This window comes from Scomber japonicus, chromosome 1, assembly GCF_027409825.1.
Source record: "Scomber japonicus isolate fScoJap1 chromosome 1, fScoJap1.pri, whole genome shotgun sequence".
Classification (NCBI taxonomy): Eukaryota; Metazoa; Chordata; class Actinopteri; order Scombriformes; family Scombridae; genus Scomber; species Scomber japonicus.
Window position 1 is genome coordinate 29,775,161 of NC_070578.1, and position 19,651 is coordinate 29,794,811.

Here is a 19,651-nt window from a genome sequence, read left to right on the forward strand (position 1 = left end):
GAACATACTCCTATGAATGTACACTGTGTTCTTTTTTGCACTTTTTTTTTTCTTTCACGCACTCTGGCTCTCTATGTTTCTCTGTGTCTGATTGTCACATTGCACCTCAGATTTCCAGCAGTCACATTTGTGTCATCCTGCTTTTTTCACATTTAATCTGATTGTTTTTCCACGAATGCCACATTTTCTGCATGACTTCAGTTTGTTCACAGTGCATTCAGGAAATCTACTATTCAATTTGATGGCGTGATACAGTTGGTGGATCATGTTGTATCAATACATGGTTGAGATTTATGCATGTACCGATTAAAATATAGCACTTGTGTTCTCTAATGGGTGCTTTTAGTAATATAACAGAAACTTTAATAGTTACTGCACATTATGTTCTGTTCTTATTGCTGAATGAAAGCACTCAAACACCCTACTGCCATCTGCTGGCTGTGAAAGCCTATCCTTTTGAAAAGCCATGACCTTCCTTTGCCCTTTCACTTTCAGCTCCCCATTTACATCACAAGACAAGCAGAGAGAGACGTACAGTCATGTACAAGCTGTTTCCTGTTGTCAGTTTTTTAAGGTCACTCATTTGGCCTCATTTGGCCTGTCAGTATCATAAGAATAACTAACTAAAACAAAACAAGTCAAACTAAAACAAGTCAAATCAATTGTATTCATACAGCCCAAAATTGGAATCAAAGATTTGCCTCAAAGGCTTTACAATATTCACAACATATGATAATCTTTACCTTTAGACAGTCAGGTTTGAAACTTGTTTTTACTGTGGCAGATCATTTTCAGTGGAAAATGGAGAAGAGAGGAAGATATCCAGAGAGAGAAGTAGTTCTCTAAAGTGAATGGGGTTCAGATTTGAGGATAGAAAGTATGGAGTCTATTTACGGTAAAAAGTATAGTGGTATAGTTTATATTGTATAGTTAATAATAAATCTATCTATGACTTTTTTCTGCTTTTTGAGTCACATGTATTTGGAATGATGCTGAAGAAAACCCCAGGAAACAGCTCAAACGTAGATGTCTCAGGGAATGATCAATTAACACTGATGCACATAATGTGATGATGTGCAATTTTCCCCAGAACTGCAGTAAACAAATTAGTACTATGGTAAACTTAGATGTTACTAAGATCTACAGCACAGACAGTTTGGTGAGTACATTTGCAAGTTTAACTGCTTTTACATTTTCTGAAGAAAAAAGTGATGAAAAAAAGAAAGGATATAAACAATGCTAAAACCACCAATCAGACAAAAAGTAATGATATTGTCATGCCCTGGAAGAAAAATTTGTGAGGTAATTAAATTTTCAGGACAAAGTTGGGATGCTGGTAATATTATTGGCTTCACAATGGGAAGAGTAGGGTAGTCATGGGTGAATGGTAATATGAAACTTCAGCTGTCCAAATCAATCAAATCAAGCAGATACTTTTTAATGTTACTGTGTTTTAGTTATTAGTTATTTCATATTATTTGTAAAATCATTATTCCACCATTATTCTTCACCAGCACGTCACTTCTTCACCACTATTTTCAATCTTTTAATCTTTCTGAGTGACAATTCTCAACCTTGACAAACAGTGAAGGTTGAACATTCCTTTTTTGTAACTTTGAATGTGCCTCAGTGTATTATGGTGTGTGAAACTACGTGATCACAGGCAGACGCTTGATGGCCACTCCCAAGATGATAACTAAGGAATGGTAAACATTGTTAGTTTGATGGCAACAGCTAGTTTGATAAAAAGGATACAAAAATGATGGCCAAAGGGAATGTGACAATGGGAGTGGGTTAAGTTGTGTTTCACAAATTCTGTTTTAGTTGCTCCGTGGACCAACTCAGTTTATATGCATTCTGCTTATTATACAGTAAACCTATTATTGAATTGAACTCTGCCAGTTTCTGTGTGTTCCCCTGTGATTTTGAAGTAACATGTGGAGAGCCTGAAGAATTCACTGTCCAAGCTGAATGTTTTCCCCATGACATCTGTCACAAAAAAACACTGGAAGCTAAAAATATTGTAAATTTGGCAGATATCCACTTGATATGACTAACTCAGACTGCTGATTCCTCATATAAGCTCTAGATAAACTGCAAATGACTGTGTGAACACACTGTGGAGTTTGGCCCACATCACCTACATTTAAAGGCACATTTGAAGGAGATCTTTTAACAGTCAGTATGAACAGGAGGAATGATACAGTGTGGAAAACCTCTTTCAGTGTTCATATGGGCACCTATCCTTTAAATAGCTATAATGTGGCCACTAAAGTGGGTAGAGGAGGTCATGCCGAATAGGGCCATCATATGCACAGTCTAAGCCTCGATTTTAATGAAAGAAAACAAGTTAGGGGCCTGACCGGACCTTGTGCTGGAGTTGTTGGTTCTGTTGGATAAAATTGAACAGGCTGGTGGCTCAGTAGGTTTTATTTGGGTGCCAGCCCATATTGGAGTAGAAGGGAATGAGACAGCACCCATGGCAGCTAAAAGGGCACTGAAGAGAAACAATTATCTGAGTGTATCTGAATGAGGATTTATCATATCTATAAGACTGTAAATGCAGAGCATTGTTATCTTGGCAACAAGAGAAGGCACACTTTCATTATGACCAGACTAAGATTAGGACACTGTAGATTGGCATGAGACAGAGTGAAAATAGGCAAGCATGGAAACTGCAGAAAACAATACACTGTTAAACATCTACTTGTGAAGAACAAAGAGCACAGTTATATAGGGTGAATTATTGTGATGTGTGACACTGCCAAAAGTGGGACACCTTAGCTAAAATGCATATTCTTCTAAGAAATGCTAATGAAAACGACCACTGTCCAATTAAACCTGGGGTGTCATGTTAAAATCACTTGACTACACACATGTGATTCCATAGATTTGGGTGGGGCGATCTTTTTTCTGTTAATGACATACATTTATTATAAATGAAGCAATTCTGCCAATTGTTATCAGATTGTGTTTATGACATATCCATGCATCAAAATATACTGTATTATGTTTAAAACATGTTTCATACCCTATTTGTTTTTATTTCAGTCAATTTTTCTATGTCCCAATTTAGAAAATGTAGTCTGGTACAGCTGGTTTTTACTAATGTGGGGGGGTCATATACATATTCTTAAACTCAAGTCCTGTAATAAAATAAAAAAATATATTATGCTCAAGCGCCAATTGCAAATATTGTCCCACATTACTTTTTCAGCCTACCACATTATAACATGCGGACAGTCTCAATAAGGAGCCTCTTAATTTCGCCAAGAACCAGTGAAAGATTGTGAAAGCCACCATACTTGAATCCACCACAAGAGGATTACAATAAATAACACCAACCTGCGAGAGGCAGCAATGTGCTGCAAAGCATCTAGCCTACCAGAAATGTGCAAGAAGAAGAGGCCAAATAGTGAAAAGGAAGAAGCACAAACATGCAGTACTCAATGGCTAAATGTATGCAAAGATTCTTACACCTAAGAATAATTGTTTCCCAAATTCTTTTAGTAAAGCTTGTGTACTAATAGCTGTTGAAAGACTAAGAAAATTCCTAAACCCAGGATGCAACCTTTACAGTCATAAAAAACTAAAGAAACCAGAAAATATTTAAATCGAGCAGCTAGAATCAGAGAATTTTCTTCTTAAAAATGAACAATGAATCGATTGTAAAAGTATTTGGTAATTCATTTCCTGCAGAGTGATGTGGCTATGTGCAGAGTTAGATGCTAAAAGGCTGTTTTCCAGCTTTCACATCCATTTGCTGAAGGAGGAAGTTTTTCTATGCTCACCTTAAATCATAAGTTTAACACATACACCCATGAGCATGAGTTTTGACATCACAACTAGATGTGAAACCATTTGTGGTATGCAACTTACATAAGTGTGATGTGAAAACTTGAAGCCTGCTGTGCAAAAAAAGAAGCTGAGAGTGGACGGAACAGAGAATTAGGCAACATTTTTATGTGGTTAATATTTCCATATTCATAGTCTGGACCTTTGATAGAGAGAAGCACAACAAATTATTATTCCAAACAGGGAATACATACATAATAAAACAAATTAAAAGTACAAATGTTACTGACATAATAATTTCAAGGTCCATTTACGAGCTTTTTCAGAGTTTGATGCTCAAGTACTTCTCATAAATGAGACGGCCTCACATTAACACGATGCTTTAAATTCACACTGAACTAATAGAAAGTTATAATGAGATGTAGTTATATTAATAAATCTGGAGTTTACACGTTATTAATAAAGCCGCTTGCTGATGAGTATAAATATTTTCAAGAAATCAGTGTAAACTTTACATTTTTAAGCCCACAGAAGAATTGTGATCTCCTGAAAGTTCATTAATCTTCTGCCTTGTAGCAGTAGACGCCATGCTTGTGCTGAGGAGGTGGAAAGCCAAAGCTGCGCACCCCCGGCTCAGAGGGACCGCAGTTTCGTCTTGGTCTGGTGATAGGATACCGAACACTTCCGTCAGCCAGCCAGCCAGCATCGCAGTGATCCAGCCCCGAGAATTTCCAAGCAGAAAAGAGCTGTCCAACTTTGGCAATATCTGCTCCATTCTCCACACAGGCCTGCCGAGCCTCTGTCAAGTTCATCTTGTTAGAGGGCTGAAGATAGTAGACCTTTCCTTTATAGGAAACACAGTTATTTAGAGATTTTTATGCAGGTTAGATCATCAAACATGTTGATGTTTCACATCCTCCATTAGGATGTACACCATTTGACTAGTTGAAAAGACTCATGGAATAGGTGTTGACTTACTTTAAACAGTTGAACTGTCAATGTAGACAAACCAAAAGAAATGTATGATGTTAGGGTAAAAATATTTCTATTATTATTTTCTGATTTAAACCCTTTAAAGGTTTATTGAAATGGTGATTGATTAAGATCATGAAATGGTGATTGATTAAGATCATGAAATGGTGATTGATTAAGATCATGAGTAAAAAAAAAACACAACCAAATCTGGGGTGAAAAATAAAATATGGGAGTTTTTTTTTGTTATATAGCTCTGAGTCCTTGTAATGTACAGTATGTAAGATGAAGGAATACGTGTGAATTACGGCTTTAATTTCTTTCATTCGATTCATTGTTACTTAACACAGCAATACAATTGTTCACTTTGAGCATAGAGGTCAGATTTAATGATTTAATGAGGCTTTATTTTGGGCTTTATGTATATCGCACATAATATCCAGTGGCAGCACCTTCTTAAGGAAGGAAACAGAAACAGAGATACAAAAATGTGCCTTTTGTCAAAGATAGCTTTAAAGTAAGGTGGTAGGCTATTTTATCATTCGAATTTAATTGTAAAGCGTTGATGAAGACAAAAATGAGGGTGTCACTTTTTCAAGTAGTGATTTCAAGTAGATATTTAAAAGGCCTTTTCCAGGGAAGGCATTTGGACAGGTCACAGGGGGAAAAGCCTGTGTGCTATTAAAATGAATTCCATTTAGCTATTTTGGTTTTAGGGTCATGGCATTGTGCATGCATGATGGCAGAGAGCTGAGGTTGTTAGTAACACCTGTGCTTTTCCTTCCATGACATGTCAACATGAGCCTGACGTCTTAGATTGTTGGTATCACTCCACATTACATTCTCAAAGATCACTTCACCTGGCAGTGCGGAGGAGAAACAGAAGACATCATAGCGATGAAGGTGCAGCTCTCGTCTGCCGTAGCTCCGGACTCCTGGAGCGAGGCCGTGTCCTCCACAAGGCATTCTGGGCCGGGTGATGGGGTACTGGACCGTCCCATCAGCCAACCAGCCTGCGTTGCACCAGTTCAGGCCTTCTTTCCAGGACTGGAAGAGCTGAGTGAAGGTAGCGAGTGTAGAGTCCTGCTCCTCACAGGCCTGCTGGGCACCCAGGAAGCTCAGGTGGTAACGTCCACGAGGGTGCTGGTAGGGAAACACCACACCTGTGTAGTGGAATTAATCAGACAGCCGTTATGTTGTAATCGTAAGATGAACGTCTACATTTTATGTGGGTTTGTACAGTAAAAGTCTGCAGCGTGATTACCTTTAAAATATGTACTATAATGCTATTTCTATTATTACTGATACAACTGGTAGTATCTTTGCATCCTCCGCTATTAATACTTACTTTACTGTTAAAATTGCTTATATTACTAGGCTATTATAACTATTTCTCCCTCCTCAGGCAGACATTACAGAGTCCCACAGTGCAAATAACTGCCTCAAACCATCATTCATCCTAAGACCTTTTAGAGACTTCTAGATAGCACCAAGACATAGATTTGCATGTATCATATGGATATTTAAATCATTGCCATAATTATAATTGCCATGATTGTCACCAGAAATTTTACTGGGGACGTGTAATATCTGTCTACTGCTAGACTGTGTGTGTATGTCTATGTAATTAATTAATTAATTTAGTACATCTTTTAGCTGGTTATCTTTGTATGATCTGTTTTTTTCACTGTATGTTTGTCTGATGGTTTTTGTTTAGATTTTGCATTTTTGATGGTGTTTCTCATGACTGATGTAAGCAGTGCTCTCATGGACCAAGACAAAGTTCCCTTGAGGGACAATAAAGTCTTACTTTAATTACAGTTACTACAACTAAAAGATCTATTACTTTTAAAATGATTTAAAATGTCTCATCGTGCCAGTTACAACAACACTTATCAGAATATGAAATCGGATCTATTGTTGTGAGAAATTATTAAATCCTTGTTACAGAGGAAAGGAATAGACCAATGTGAGTGAGACTGAGCAGTCAGTATAAAGCAACACATTTAGTTGAAGGAACTCGCATTACGTCTAGTAAAAGTGTTACATTTTAGGTTGAAGTACCTCGTAATTCCAGCTTGACCGACGTGCTCTTGTCCTCCAGTCCGTCTACCACCTCACAGATGTAACGTCCTGAATCGTTCAGCTGGAGTTCCGTCATCATGAGTGTAGCGTCTCCTGGGAAGTCCTGCCTGAGCTGAACTCGACCTCTGATCAACAGACAAGAAGCAACAAACCAACAGATACACTATAAGGAAAAGGTTAGAGGGATCATCAGTGAAACACTAATCGATCTTTTCAACAACCTGAAGTCTCCAAAGCTTCGACTGCGGGACCCAATAACCACCAGCACATCTGTCTCATGTTCTCCAATAACAGGGTACCAGGACCACTTGACTCGGACCTCTCTTGAAGAGTTAAGTTCAGGCTCATACCAAAACCTGCATGGCAGAGTGGCATTACCCCCTCTGACTGCAAACACAGATGGCTGAGCAGAGTCCACATGGAGCTTCTCACCGTTGAAATTAACTAGAGGAAATGCAGACATTACATCTGAGAATGGAGCTTAAACAGATTTAAATCCATCTCTAATATAAACATATATAATGATTTAAAATATATTTTGCTTATAATGTGCATACTTTTGCCTTTTCCGTTGAGGTAGTCATGGTAGAAGAAGCGTGTCGGGGTACTGGGGACAGCTAGGGCCCAGTTTGTGAGAGCCAGCTGAACTCCCAACATCAGCAGAGCCTGGATGCAACAAACCATGATCCTGACTGGAATGGCAAATCCTGATCCTGTTTGGTGTCTGTTCAACCCTCAAACCTGTGGAGAGACATCTGATTAGCTCTGTGCTCCCAGAGGCACCAACTACACACTGATAGTATAACTGAAAAACATTTGTGGCTTTTTCTTTTTCTGTGTGCAGGGCTTTGCAGTTTTGTCACACATGAGGTAAACACACATACACATAGGTATCCGAATGTGTTGTCATCCCATGGTCGACCAGGGTCACCTTCAGTCACTCTGAATTTCATCAGTTGTTCATCATTGTGTTCCTGACTTCCCTTCCTCTCCCTCATCTTACAACACCTATTCATCCTCCTCTTACTTCTTCACTTCCTAGTCCTTGTCCTCTCTGTCATCCGCTTGTTGTCACCCCTCCTAATCTCTGTCCAATACTGGCTTCCATTGTTTTCTAAACCAAATGTTTATCTGTGACCTACTTATAGTGCTCAAACTCTGATTTGTAAGTGAATTCATTATCCCAAAGTTTTTTCATGTTTCAATGAGGAAAGCAAATTGGCATAACAGTTTTGTAGAGATCAATGTTTGCAGTTTAGCTAGAAGTGTGTTAATACATTTCAAACTAAATGTGTTTTCTAGTGTCAATGAGGAAAGAAAATTGGAGAAGAGTAGCCCACAACAATGTAGAGACCAATGTTTACAGGTCTGATAGAAGCGAGTTCATAAAATGCAAATTGAGTGTAAAGCAATGTGTATTAAATGTGGCACACTTGGTAAATGTTAATACTTTCAGAGACTGTGCTTCAAGAATCAGTATTTGTGTTTAATCTTTCAGGGGAAAAAAACTGTAACACATAATCTGTTGTAATTTTACAGTAACGCTGAGTGTAGTGACAGTACAGTGCCAATAGGGGGCAGTATGATACCATGTTGGTGAGCTTCGTCTATTTACTATAAAACTTTATGTTTCCACTTAAACAAATCTTAGCTGTGCTTTAAACCTGTAAGTCAGTGGAAGTAGTTTATTTTCATTGCGGCCAATAACAGTTACTTCAAAGTACACATTTAAAAGATAATAGGCTATACATACATTTACTTTATATTTTCGACAGATGCCTTACTATAATACAGATAGGCTGCACCTAATCCTGTCGAGAACATCATTTCCCCATCCGATTTATTTGCGCCTTTACCTTAATCTGCATTTAGAGATATGTTACATCAATCTTTAAAACCCTTTTCCTCAGTGTTAGGGACCTATAACACCTGGACACAGGTGAGAACAAAAAACATGAAATAACAATTCAAAAGGTTCTTCTAAAATTTAAAGGTAAACGTGAAACAATATTCAAGAGCATAATAAAGCACTTCATTAATATTTGTCGTTCTTTACTCACCCCTGGAAGGAAGAAATCCCTCTGGAAGGAAAAACTGAAGAAAAAGATGTGTCTCTCTCCAAGTGACGCACAACTTCTGATGCCCAGAGTGTTGATCTAATATCATTAGAGAAAGCAACAACAACAAAAAATCTGAGTATTTTTCTCTTTGTCGTTAATTAAAAAACAAAAAACAAAAACAACTTCACACCAGATATTTAACACTAAAATAGGTACAACAGTTAACAATGATACGTGGAGTCTAAGGTTGAGCTGAAGAGCTGCTCTGCTGCCAACAGCTCAGCCTGTGTGGACTGAACCTACCTGTGTGTGTTTCTGCAGTCAGTGAGTGCAAAGAGGACAGTGATGCCAAATATGAAGTCCACCAATTCATTCACAAGTCTTTTAAATGTATAGGGCGAGTATTTAAGCAAATAAATTAATGAAAAAAAAATGCTTTTTTTTTGTCAATTCTTGGACAGTGAAGTGTACATTTGTGAAAATAAATAAAGAAATGTGTTCCTAATAAACAATTTAAAAATGCAAACACATTGACTTTTGTCCATATAGATCTACAACCAAAACCAAAAATTACAGATCCATTTTGTGAGGTCACATTTAGCCTATTTCTCAATGAATAAAATACATACCAATGCTAAATCTGCTTTAGGGTTAAAATGAACCCAAATATATTTGTGTCAATGTGATTATTATGTTAAAGTGATCAAAAGTGACAGTTTGTGCACTGGGTGAATTCATGTATTACAGTACAGTTCAGTGAAGTTATTTTGATCCTGTCCCCACAAACATCATTTACAGAATCACTGCTTTCTTTTTTTAAATCACTGAAGGCCCGGCCATAACAAATAGGCTCATTTTGTCCAGCTGTTTGTGGAGGAATATCTTGTGATCTTACGTCCTCTGCATTGCTCCTTAACACTGTGAAAGCAGATGTTAGTTGACGAGGGTCCCCACATCTCTCCAGCTGGCAACTGCGCTTTCTTGGAAGCACTGTGATGTTTTATTAGGAGCCCTGCTATGTCTTGAAAAACACACATGAAATACACATTCTCATACAGTAAAGGTATACACATGCACAGTGGTGACAGATGTGTCAGAGATGCTCCATCCTCCACCACATTCATTTCATAAAGATGAAAGCTGTTGCCAGGGGCCAAACATACCAGGACTCTGAGCTTAGCAGGGAGATGAGGGGCTAAAAGGGTGTAATTACTCTCGTAAACAGCAGGCCAAAGACCAGTAGTCCAGCATGGAGGAGACTCACAACATCTCTGAGTGTCTGGGACTGAGTTAGTGTTTACATCGTCAAGGAAACATTGAAGGCAGCAAGGCAGAACCTGTTCTGCAAAATATTTGAGTTTGTTCTTTTTATGCAAATAAAAGTGTCTTACTGTACTTTTTCATATCATCTTTGGACATTTTGTTACATAGGAACGTCTACTTTTTGGACCATAATGATTCTCGCAATGATTCTCTTCTAAAAGCACGTTTTGATGAGCATGCTACTGTCCTTCATGTGGCTCCCTTTGTGTCCCCAGCCACACATCCAGTCCCCTGTATGTGGCCTCTCTGACCAGTCTGTACATGCAGGAAAACGACCACCAATACCCACTCTGACATGGACACTGTCTGACCAAATGAGACCCTGTCAAGCAATGGTAATAAAACTATTATGTAAATGGTGACAGACTGTATAAAATCTCAGACTCTCAGAGTGCATGGCAAAACAGGTCCTGTGTTTCGTGATTGAAAACAAACAAATGCAAAGATTTATTTTAATGTTTTAATTAATGATCTCAGTTCAAGACCAACAATGCATACAAAAACAATTGTAAACCATTTTTATTTTCTACATTTTTTCTACATATTTCACATTTTTTGTAAAAACTATTAAATTAAACGAAATTATGTCTAATAATGAAATGGAAAAGCCAGTTAAAATGTGTAAAAAAAACACTGATGTCGCATGAAATATATTAAAACATGATGCAGTAAACCCTACAGTTTGTCATTCCTTTGTTTGATCCAGTTTAAGACAGAGCAGTGTACTGGAGTGCAAATTATATTTTTCTACACTGGGCTTTTCGTCTCACATCTTAAAATACATATTGCACAGGCCCTGCTTTATTATTCTAGTTTGTGCCAGACAAGTTGGACAATGGGTTTAATGAAATTCATGATGCTTGTTATCTGTCCTCAGCAGACCATTAAAACTACTAAGAAATAGCAGGGTTGTGTAATTTCAAAGGCAGGACAGAAAAATACTTAAAACTGGCAGTACAACTGAAGAGGCAAAAAGCGTTATTACCAAGTCAAAATCAACATTAATTCTTATGAGGAGCAAATCTATGCAAATTTAAAACTCTGTGAGCAATGTCAAACAATTTTATTAACATGAACATAAAAAAACACTATTTAGAAAGTGCTAGAAGTGTTACAGTCCCAGATATTCAGCCAGCATGATCTTTATCCATCCAGAGAAACAAACAGTCGCTCCTCTGTGGGACACGTTCTCCACTGTCGTATGAGGAGATGGAGATGCTGGATGAGGAGGGGGCACTGATTGATGGTGACTTACAACTTTTTAGTCATCGCAGCCCAGCAGCTCCATGCGGAGAGTGATGCGCTCGTGCCACTCCCAGGGGACAACTCGGATGTATCGGGCGTAGAACGGTGGCTCAAATACATTCTTCTTATGAGTGTTGTTGTCAATGTTGCCTTGGAAAAGCTGCATATAAAATAAAATTAAGAATGAAAAAAATGTATGAGCAATAGTTACTATATATCATATATGTTGTCTTCAATGTTGTGCAGTTTATTTCAAAAGGAAATTCGATTATAAGAAGTAACAGGTGATAAGGAGGGAGGCTGATGGTTCTGCATGGTTAAGCTTGACACTAACATTATGTGATGCTTTAATTTCTACTGGGCTCAACTTTACTAGACCTGCACATTTTCCTGATTCTTTGGATCAATACATCCACCAAATGTCTCAATGACTGATTGCCACAAATGCCAATCAAAATATCCTTGAGCACAAGGCAATGTCATTAAATGTCTGGTTCTGTCCAAGTCCAAAATTCAAAAATATTCTGTTCACTATAATGAAAATCTAGGAAAACACTTAATTCTCAAATTTAAGATCCCACAATCATCACAAATGAGGCATTTTTGCCAGATAAATTACTAAAAGGATGAATTGATAGCTAATCAACAAACTGTTGCAGCTCTATTTACAACCCAGATCCTCTAAGCCTCACCCAAACATTAAGAGTACTCAGACAAAGCCTCGGGCAGCCTCATTATGTCATTAGCCTGTTAGCTCTTTGCTTAATAAAAACATCAAAGGTTGCTTTACAGTTTTATTTGGTCATCTGGGTCTAGCCACTGTATTAAGAGCTGCTCAAATTCTCTAAAAAAGGACAGGAGAAAGGGTCAATGCTGAGAGCAAGTCTTTCACTGCTCCAGTAAGGGAAAAATATATCATATTATAAAGGGAAAGAAATAAACCGAAGTGCTGACAGGTTGATAGTCATGTATAACTTTGTCATGGGAAAGTGGTCTCCGACTTTTGGACTCTACTGTATGGTTTTACAAACTGGGAGAGAGTTTATATAAATGATATATACAGTATGTATAATAATCAAGAGAACATACATTTTAGACTTCAACATATGTCTGACCTTATCATTGCTGGTGTTCTCGTCCTTCACAGTACTCCAAGAATCGCCATCGTTACTGTAAGCAACTTTAAACACTGCCACAAACTGCACCACCCCAAAGTCCTTGGCCCCCTGAGTGATGATGCCTGTGAGGCGCTTCGTCTTCTCTAGATCGACCTGGTGAAGAAAACAGCTATACCTTAAAACACTTGGCAGCTTCCAAAGTCACATAAACAGTGTGAGGGCGCTGCTGAACTTCCAACGCTGCACCAATTATAACAGTTTACCACTCTTACCTGGATCCACTCTGAGCGGTTGTTATGGGCAGGAGACCAGGCGTTGGTCTTCCCCTGCTTATCCAGTCGGGCAAACTGAGGGTGCCATGTGAAGGTATCAATGCCCCATGTGCGGTAAGAGCTGGAGGCTGAAACTTGCCCATCTGAGATGAGGCGAGACTTCATTCCCAGCGGCTCTGAGCAACCTACCGTGTTTGAATAAACTGTGAATAATAATATAATAAAGAAGAGATGGAAAGAAAGAGGAACAGAAAAACAAAGAGACAGGAAGAGAGAGGGGGAAACACCAATGAATACACCCAAAGAAAAGACAAATCAACTTTATCCACCATTTGAAAAAAAATGAGGAAAATTTAGAAACCCACCACCAAATGTGCCCGAATGGAAGTAAAAGAAAAAAGCGCACAAAAAGTAGAAGAATGCATTCAACATAGAGCTATATGTGTGGTGTGTCTACATATTTCTCTTTTATGTTCAGATAAGACAAAAGAATAAACATGTAAGATCTGTCTAGCTTTTATTGCATAGCACAGCTACCCACAGAATACTGGATATACTATACATTTTCTCTGTGGTCTAACCACGGCTGGATGTTACACAGCTGAAATAAACTCTTTGTCATTTTACTTGTCAGTGTAACCGCAGCAAGAAGTCAACACAATAAAACAAGAGACAGATGGAAAGTTAAACAAATGAGTCTTCCCTCACTTCTCCCCTCTTTGGGGTTTTAGATATTGTTGAATATTAATTATTAACTAAATTGTCTCTTTGTTCAAAAATGTTGAAGTTCAAAAATCAAGTCAGATTGAATCAAATCAAATCAGGTATCACCAGGAGTCGTCCAGCTGAATGCAGTGAGAGTTTTATTTGGCGACAGCAAAACTCTGAATCACAAAGTTGATAAAAGTAATTCATACACAAGCGACACGCATACAAACAAACGATACGCACACACAAAAAGCGTATACACGAAAAACAAAACAAAAGCTGCCCAAGACAAAAAGCTGCCCAAGATGGTTTGGGGAGTCATATTTATACTGTCAATATTGCCAACCCTTGCCAGAAGTTACACCCCCCCCCCCCCTCGTTTGGGGTACATTTAACCAATCAGTTTTCTTTCAAAACACATGATATCATCTTGGCCCAAAATCCTGAAAATGCAGGTGCTTTCTGATCTCCTCCCAAGTGGAGTTGTTTTTCTGGGGTTTTTTTTTTTTTGGGTACGCAGCTGCTGCTGGCTCAGCAGATCTTGGCTCAAGTCATGTCACGGTCACCCTGACCTGTTACCTTATTTCAACTGCATTCGTTTTCAATAATAGTGGTTATAATGATTATAATAAAGAAAATGAAAATCATGCATATCATATTAAAACACATATATTGTAGTTTTCATGCTTTTACACTCACTAAAGGCCGAATCACACATTTCCATTGGTTTTGGTTATCCTTAGCAACTAACAGTCCGCAAGGACTTTCTATATCAAAGCAATCTCACACAATGTTAATATCCATCATGAAGATTATACTCCACATATCCCCCCTATGTGACTCATAAGTCACAGTTACTCCGTAAAAGTTTCTCAAAACTATGCCCCTACTTGCAATAGTGATCCGTTACACCAGTAACGAGGTTCGTGTGGTGTTAGTATTTTTGACAATTAATAAGACAATATATGAGTCCATTAAATACGTTTTCTTTTTTTTTTTTTGATTAAATAAGTCCATTAAATATGTCCATTAAATATGTCCATTAAATATGGGTTCCAGTGCGCAAAACTCTAACTACAAGTACATGGTATAGTTGTACTTTTCCGTGCAGTTCATTATATCAGTGAGTTGCAGTGTCTCTTTTTTTTTCCTTTTTCCAGTGTATTTCACACAAGTGCTCCAGTGTTAATCTGATTCTTTTTCGGCTGATGCACAGACAACACAGGGATCATCTTCTTCACATGGCTGAAAAACATCCAGGGCAGTAGTAGGGGTATCCACCCCCAATATGCATGGTATATCCCAAGTGTGAGCGTACCCTCCGGTACGCAGGGTGCGAAGGCGATCTATCGCTCTGATGTATATGGCCATTTGATTCCTTGCACGATCCAAGTGGCCAATGAGGCAGCCTTCCCGCCTTTGAGTGGACTTTTTCTCTTTCTGGAATTTTTCGTCAGCCTGTCTCCGCTCCTCCCGCAGAATCTCTATGGTTTGTTCCAGTCTTGCCTCTTTTATCGCTGCAGCTCTCTCGATGTCACCTTTCTCTTTTCTCAGGCGAACATTTGACTTAGTCGCCTCACTGAGCTCCTTTTCCTGCTGCATCTTACGCCGGACCATGCGTACTTGCTTGGCCAACTCTTCGGGAGTCTGCCGAACTAGCTGGATGAATTCACTCCTAGGCAAACCTCCCACTCTCTCCTCATGGACCGACTGTGGTCTTAGTGTCAGCTGTCTAGGTAGACTCGGTGGGCTCACCCTCATTCTCTTTGGCTGTGGTGTTAGCATCAGGTAGGATGGGCCTGGAAGACTGGTATCACTGCTCTCAGTCTCCTCCCTTGGTTGTTGTATGTCGGGAGTCTCCTCATCAGTTGGAGGTCCAGGCGTTGTAGGTGAGCCTGGTGTTGGAGGGGAGTTACTCTGATCATCCGAATCATCCTCCTCTCCTTCTCGATAGAATCCCTCTATTGGTCCTCCTGTTTGTGCAACTCCTGTTGCTACTCCTTCAGCTGCAGGTTGTGGGCGTGACTCTACCCCAGCCGGGGTTGGAACTCCTCGATATCCTGTGGAAGTGTCCGGTTGTTGATTCCTTTCTCTTTCCATTTCCTGTGTTGTTATTTGGAGAAACTGCCGCATGTTGACGGTACTCTCCCTGGATGGTGTTCCCATATCTCCTCTCATAAGTCGGACACGCTCTTCTTTTTGCTCATCCGCCCTTGGTCTCATTATCTCGAATATGGGTTCGGAAGGTAGATCTCTTCTTGCTGTCCAATCCTGTATGGTCTGCTCATATGGCCAGGTGGCTCGGGGCGTTGGTGGTGCCTGTGGAGGATTCATCATTCCGGATGGTCCTGGAGTGGGTCGCCGTGGTCCTCTGATGGGCTGCAGTTGGTTACCCTCCATGACAGGTACGACATCTGGTCTCGGTGGGTGTAGCACGAACTGGCTCCCCTGGAATGGTCCATAAAGTCCTCCTGTTGGCCCAAGCATTGGTGGTGGTTGCTGGGCCTGGAAGTCCTGGCTTGGCCCTGCTGTTGGATATGGATTGTTCTGCCACATGCTTATCTATCAGGATGATATTAAAGCAAGGATGAGTTCACTTATTTGTGTCAATGTATGAAATCACTGTTGCCATTTCTTTATTCTAAAACCCTAACCATAATTCCCTATTTCTCATCCTAAAGTCAGGTCTCCACTGATCTGGATCATCAGAATATTTCTTTTTTCCCCAATGGAGCTTGTTTCCAATTATAATGAGGGGCTCATCTGTATATTCCCTGTATTTCTCTCTATAGTGATTGGACAATGTTGTTACTCCTGTTTTTCCTTTTCGTTGTAAGGTTGGGTGTGTACTGAAGAGCAGATCTTCTCCAAAAAACACGGAACAGATTTCTATTTTTCCTATGGTGTATAGAGGTGTGCATTTATCTTTTTCGACCACATCATATTTGTACCATAGGAGTACGTTGTGGTGTCTTACGCTCAATCCATGGTCTAATTCATAAATTTTGACTTTCCACTGCAAATATCTCATGGCCTGTATCCGTAAGTCTGCATCTTTACTCATCATAGGATATCCCTCTGAATGTACTGAATATTTATAGTGCTGCACATACGTTTTGGAATCTACTAGCCGAATTGGTCCGTGTGGGAGTTTGTTTAATATGGCTTGTAATTGATTATTTTTCTTTGCCGAATAGTCTTTTTCATCTGTGTGTGTGTTCTGTTTACGTCCTCGTCTTCGTTTCTTTTTACATAAATTGTCTGCCATTTGGGTTTATCAGTTTTCGTATATCCGTGACGCGGTGTCCTGAGGGGCATAATCATCGCTCTCATAATGATGTGGTCCTGTTGTGTAAGTCACTTGGACAGGAAATTGCCCCATTATTACTTTGGTTGTTTTGCCTATCATTGATTTCATTATAGGCAGCACACAACACATGACTACGGCTGCTGTCAGGAGGAGGCCACCCAATATCATTCCAATTATTTGAAAAATGCGTTGCCATGACATTTTGCTCAGCCATTCCCAGATTTTGTCCAATGCTTTTGGCTGGGTGTTCCAATTAGAATTTTTCACATGTTTGTCTCTCATGGCTTCCATGTGCTTCAGTAATGATGACAAATTACCGTTTTCTCCCGCAAATTGAGGTATTTCAGTGCAACACTCATCCCCAAAATAACTGCAAACCCCCTGCTCCTCAGCCATTAGTCTATCTATCATGAATCTATTTTGCAGTGTCATTTGGGAGGTGGCGTACAATTGTTTATTGATTCCGTGCATTACTTTGACTGTCCAGTTCATAAATCGCTCTTGATTGTACCATAAGTAATTTATCCATCGGCTATTACGCGCCATATATTGTGAGTTGAACATGGGTCCTACTAATGGTATCCAGCCTACTCCTTGACCTGATTTAATCCAGCTTTCACTTATAGCTAAATGGTCGTTTGGTACCCCTAAGGGTTCTTGATTCCATGCTATGTAAATATCGTCATTGGCGCTCCACGGTCTATACAGACTTTTTCTCCTTCTTCTCTTCTTTCTGTTTTTATGGGTGGTGGCATCAGGTGGCGGACCCAGCACAGACACTTGACTTGTTAACATGACCGGAGCACATAACCCTGTCCAGTTCACTGGCAAGGTTACTTTTACCTGCGGGTCATCATCACACAGCCAAAATATATCTGCTAGTGGTCGTGTACCATTTGCCAATGATGGGATTTTATATGCACTAATGTATTTCCCATCGCGCCAAGCTTTAAGTACATTATTATCAACTATTATGTCCTTACAGCGCATGGTTGCTTTCCTAGTTGTACTCAGTGACACAAAGGGTTGTATTGGAAATCGCGGATTTTGTGGGGTTTGTAGTCGACTAAATTCAGCCTGCGCTCCCTTCTCTGTGACTCCTCTAGCTAGCCATACTCCTGTTTTCTTAACAATGGGTGTTTGATTGGTCTGATTTTTGAACCTAGAGCTCCATTTATACTGTGTGCCATTTGGTGTCATGAATCCAGTAAGTGGATTAGAGGAATTGGACTTGAGCTTTTTTAGGGCTTCTCTCATAGTATTTTGAGCATCAACCATCTCTTTTGCCATTCTTTCACCCCTCATCATACAGAAGGGATGTACTAATCCTTTAGCTTTCACAGTCAGAGGTGGTACCCATGTTTCGAATTGGTTATCTAATCGTTTGGGACAAACTGCCAATTCCGGTTCCTCTAATTCATTGTTCCAACTGGCCATTGCTATCACACAGTATGCAAAACAGGAAGTTTTGTTTTTGCAAGCATCTTTTTCCATTGGTATGGACATAATTATCGGTAGTCTTTTAGCATTATAGCATGCAATGCAGGTTTGATTACTCACTTGTCTAGCTGAAAATTTTAGCCATTGGTAGAACATATTATTATCCCATCCTATTACCTTTAATTGTTTGGACTGGCGTTTTGGGCGCCTCTTTTGGATTTTCATTAATCGTCTAGCTTGAGTTTTTGTCATAATTTTATTGTTCTTGCGGTCAATACATAATTGGTTTGAGCATAGCATCACCACATTCACTACTCCTTCAATATGGCACTGTTCATGAATTGGGTCACCTATTATTTTGGTGTTGTTCAGATCAGTCATTAGCGCTTGGTTATGTGAGGCTGATTTTACGTATGTGAATTTCATCACTTTGTCAATTGGTATTAGTTTTTGCTCTACGGCTGACATTCCAATTGCCAATGCACATTCCATTAATTTTTCATGTTTTGGTTTTGGTTTTGGTGTGGGACTTATTTCACCTAGAAACACGAACAACAAAATCCATCCCATAATGCCCAATGTTCTTAATACCCACTGTCCTTTCTTCCCTTCTCTAGGTGTTGTCACTTTCCTTCCTGCTGTTGTACGTGAGATAAGTGTGTGTTGGATTTTTTCCTGACATCTTTTCTGCTTCTGACCCTGACTTTTCTTCATCATTAACTTTCCACTCATAACTATTCCTGTCTTTCTAGCTTTTTAAAGTATTAATCTATTTTTGGTCCTGATGGCAGTGATTCGCTACTTGTGGGACACTGTTCTTTGTTTTTTTTTTTTTCTCAATCAGTCTCTGTGACTGTCTTGCAGCCGGTGGGGAGGCGTCGCCGTCCCCTTGGCGCTCTTCCAGCGATGCTGTGGGCTGGCTATCTTCTGGCTGGGCGTCACTTTCTGGTTCTTTAGAAGTCTCACTTGGGCCTCTGGCTTTGCAGCAATGGTTTAAGTGAAACCAAACTCTCTTACCTTCGACTTTGAGAGCGGTTGGAGTGGCTAAGAGGACCTTAAAGGGACCTTCTCGTCTGGGTTCGTCCCACTTTCGTTTGAATACTTTCGTGTAGACCCAGTCGCCTGGCTTGATTCTCTGCTGTTCAGCTGGGATCTCTCCGTCTCTGTCCTCTGTTGCTCCTTTCACCTGTTGAAATATAACCTTATGTATTTGCGTGAGATGTCGAAGATAGTTTGTTAGTTCTCTTTCACACTGTTCAAGTGGAGGTCCGTCATACGGGCCTCGTAGATAGGGGACCGGCATCGGTCTCCCTGTCATCATTT

At 39.6% G+C, this 19,651-nt stretch overlaps 2 protein-coding genes across 2 annotated transcripts in view; both read right to left on the reverse strand.

Annotated features, from left to right (window-relative positions):
- Nucleotides 1-4,352: 4,352 nt before the first annotated feature.
- On the reverse strand, nt 4,353-7,536 carry LOC128360937 (hyaluronan and proteoglycan link protein 3-like). Its single transcript, XM_053321536.1, has 5 exons — nt 7,410-7,536; nt 7,074-7,296; nt 6,832-6,977; nt 5,628-5,930; nt 4,353-4,639 (listed from the first exon to the last, which is right to left on the reverse strand). The coding sequence occupies exons 1-5, from the start codon at nt 7,534-7,536 to the stop codon at nt 4,353-4,355; spliced, it is 1,086 nt and encodes a 361-aa protein (XP_053177511.1).
- A 3,457-nt stretch (nt 7,537-10,993) lies between these two features.
- Nucleotides 10,994-19,651, reverse strand: part of LOC128361039 (EGF-like repeat and discoidin I-like domain-containing protein 3) — a 29,280-nt gene continuing 20,622 nt past the window's right edge. Inside the window, exons 8-10 of the mRNA XM_053321629.1 lie at nt 12,871-13,055; nt 12,596-12,751; nt 10,994-11,640 (exon numbers count right to left, since the gene is read on the reverse strand). Of these exons, the coding sequence (XP_053177604.1) occupies nt 11,497-11,640; nt 12,596-12,751; nt 12,871-13,055 (485 nt within the window). The 3' untranslated portion in view covers nt 10,994-11,496. The remainder of the gene's footprint in view (nt 11,641-12,595; nt 12,752-12,870; nt 13,056-19,651) is intronic.